At 35.8% G+C, this 3,194-nt stretch overlaps 1 protein-coding gene across 1 annotated transcript; it reads right to left on the bottom strand.

The window, feature by feature from the left end:
- Window positions 1-411: 411 nt before the first annotated feature.
- On the bottom strand, window positions 412-1,383 carry LOC131902204 (olfactory receptor 14A2-like). Its single transcript, XM_059253246.1, has one exon. The coding sequence runs from the start codon at window positions 1,381-1,383 to the stop codon at window positions 412-414; it is 972 nt and encodes a 323-aa protein (XP_059109229.1).
- Between the last annotated feature and the right edge of the window lie 1,811 nt (window positions 1,384-3,194).

Genomic DNA, 3,194 nt, shown 5'->3' with positions numbered 1-3,194 from the left:
TACTAGACAGACTGGCATAGGGACCATACGTGGATTTACCTTTATTGCTCGCATACTTTCTATAGCTCAATTGGTATTTATTTATTTATTTATTTATTTATTTATTTATTTATTTATTTATTAACTAAATGAAACTGATAAGAAAGCATAAAATGACCTAACATGGAATCTTAGCATTAAAATTGATCAATAGATTTAGAAGGTTATATTTCTCAAATGAGAACAGCTTTATCATACAAAGGAAGAAACTAGTACCATGAGTTTATATGTTAGTCTGATGTAACCTAATTTTCTGATCTTATAAAATATAAGCCCTGTTCTGAGTTTTTATTTACTCTATCAAAATATGAATTCCTATAATTGTCTTTCTAAAGTCAAAAATTACAAATCTTGCTTGTAACTTGTGAGGTACTATACCACTGAAAAAATACTTTGAAGTTTTAAATGAAGTGAACCCCTTGGGCAGAGATTTTGCTGTAACCTCCTCAGAGCACACTTGACATCACTGTTCCTCAGGCTGTAGATCAAAGGATTCAGTGCTGGAGGCAGCACAGTGTAGAGCGCAGAAAAGAGCCTGTCTGTGATTGATGGTACATCTGAGGGAGGCTTCAGGTAGACAAAGCAAGCAGTAGCTATGAAAACAGTGAGAACAGTGAGGTGGGGGACGCACGTGGAAAATGCTTTGGACTGACCTTTAGTAGTAGGAATCTTAAGCACAGTGGAGAATATGTAAAAGTAAGAGATCACCACACAGATAAAGCAAGATATGCCTACACACACACCAATTCCAAGACTCATATAAATGCCCAAAAGTGTTTGGGGGCATGAAATCCTTAGCAATGAGGAAATAGCACAGAAAAACTCTGGGATCACATTGGAGCCACAGAAAGGCATGGAAAATGTGCCAGCTGTATATATGGCTCCAAAGAGTGCCCCAGTAGCCCAGGAAACACCCACCATAAGAACACAGGCACCACCATTCATAATGACATCATAGTGCAGAGGACTGCAAATGGCAACATAGCGGTCATAGGACATGGCAGTCAGGACAAATACTTCTCCTGCTGCAAATGAAGTCATTAAAAATACCTGGAAGACACAACCAAGAGTGGAAATGGAATTGTTGTGAGTTAGGCTATTGACAAAGAAATTTGGAATGGGAACAGACACAAAGAAGACATCCAACAAGGACACATTCTTCAAGAAGAAGTACATGGGTGTTTGAAGCTGCAGGTCAATGGTGATAAGAGTGATGATGATGAGATTGCTTATTACAGCTGCCATGTACATCCCTAGGAAGAGCACTCCACATAAAGTCTGTAGCTCCTGGATGTCAGAGAACCCCATGAGGATGAATTCAGTTATTGCAGTGACATTGAACATACTGGATTCCTTTCAGGCCCTGTCAGTAGGAAAGGGAAAAAAAATGAATAAATATAATCATCTCCCTAAGTAATAACACTGATGTACAGAAAGGCTCAGTGGAAAAGAATTCAAGAAAGTATGTAACTTACAAACACATTTTCAAAAATACTCTCATTTCTTTCTCTCTGCTTCTCAGACTCTTGCCTCCTCTCTCTCTCCTTATTCTTTTTGTGTATATCTCTCCATCTTTCTCCCCTCCCTGACTCTCTTCTCTCTGACTTACCTTCTCTCTCTCTCCCTTTCTCTCTCTCTTTCTCTCTCTCTCTCTCTCTCTCTCTCTCTCTCTCTCTCTCTCTCTCTCTCTCTCTCTCTCCAATCTTGGATTGTCCTTAAGGCTCTATACGTGCAAACTAAGTTTTCTATGATTCAGCTCTGGAATCTTAACTCTTCTGAGTAGCATAAAAAATATGTGCTATTAATTAGTGTATAATTTTAAGTCTATGGTCATAGTTTAGGATGAAATTTTCATGGTTTTAGGAAGGTCTTGTTTCCATTTAAGTATTCATAAGCTATTATTTATGAATATGTCAGCAGGAAATAAGAAAGGACTTTGAATATTTGAATGACAGTGTCATGATAGTTTTAAATATATATCTAAAATTTACCTCAATATGATAATTACACACATATCAAAAGATCATATTACCTCATATAATATACAATTACTATGCATCAATATGCATAAACAAAAGAAAATGAAGAAAAATAAATACGTAAAAGTTAAAAATAAAATGTAGTGGTTACTTTTAATCTTATAGAAACAAACTTGGATTTGTATTAGATGGCTATAAGTTTGGACAAAATAAAATTGACCATTTTACTCAACATTTTTGTCTACTCCTTCTTAAAAGTTTTCATCAAGAAATCTTAAGAAAATTATAACTTAGATTTATATAATGCTTTACCTAAAACCACTGCAAATGTGCAGTGGATTGCAAAAGGTGAGATAAAAGCTTAACATCTCTACCACAAATTACTTTGCATTTGATTGTCTTAAACATTCAGAGAAACTGAAGCTCAACTGAGGACAAGCACTGTGTCTACCTCTAGCCAGTGGTGCTCTCCCTTAAAGGTTGAAGAAAAGATAGATTAACTAAGATATTTCCAATTTATTATCAGCATCTTTTACATCATCTACAAAGGACCACCCTGAAGTCTTTATTTATTTCCATAAACCTTTCTTGAACAGTGGAGGATTATAGGCAGATGACTCACTGATGAGGCTGACCTGATTATTACTCATCAGGAGGAGTAACAATCAAACTTGGAAGAAATATCAAACCTTCCAAATAATACATCTGGCTTGTATACAGCCTGCAAAGCAAATCAGGATTGCTCATCCTGACATTTCTCTTTAGGTTAAACAGAGATTGCCTCTCTAAACAGAGTCAACTGTAATTACTTGGACATTGTTGAGACACTGTGTGATCAGACTGAGATAAGAATCAACCAGACCACAGCCTGACCCAGTAGTTATTATGTACTTTCCCTGTTTAATCTTGGAGTTCTTGTCAATGTTTCAGAATACAAGGCTATCCAATATAGTTATATTTGCTAAATCCCTTTCCTAACTTTCTCTTTTATATTTAATGCTTGATTTCTGCCAAGATCAGATTCTCTTAATGTGCTGTAATGAAGCCAGTATCCCGATTGCATAGGTTTCCTTTAAAGAAACTTCAACCAAATATTCCCTCATTTTCTTGAGTATTTTTATAATGCTATATTCTTTGAAATTCACTTTTCAACATTATCTGGTATGTCCTGATACA

Source organism: Peromyscus eremicus, chromosome 1 (assembly GCF_949786415.1).
Source record: "Peromyscus eremicus chromosome 1, PerEre_H2_v1, whole genome shotgun sequence".
Taxonomy (NCBI): domain Eukaryota; kingdom Metazoa; phylum Chordata; class Mammalia; order Rodentia; family Cricetidae; genus Peromyscus; species Peromyscus eremicus.
Note: the sequence above shows the minus strand (reverse complement) of the source record. Positions and strands in the feature narration are given on the sequence as shown.

What these genes read in the sequence shown, in the direction of transcription:
- LOC131902204 (XM_059253246.1), bottom strand. Translation starts at nt 1,383, where the DNA reads ATGTTCAATGTCACTGCAATAACTGAATTCATCCTCATGGGGTTCTCT.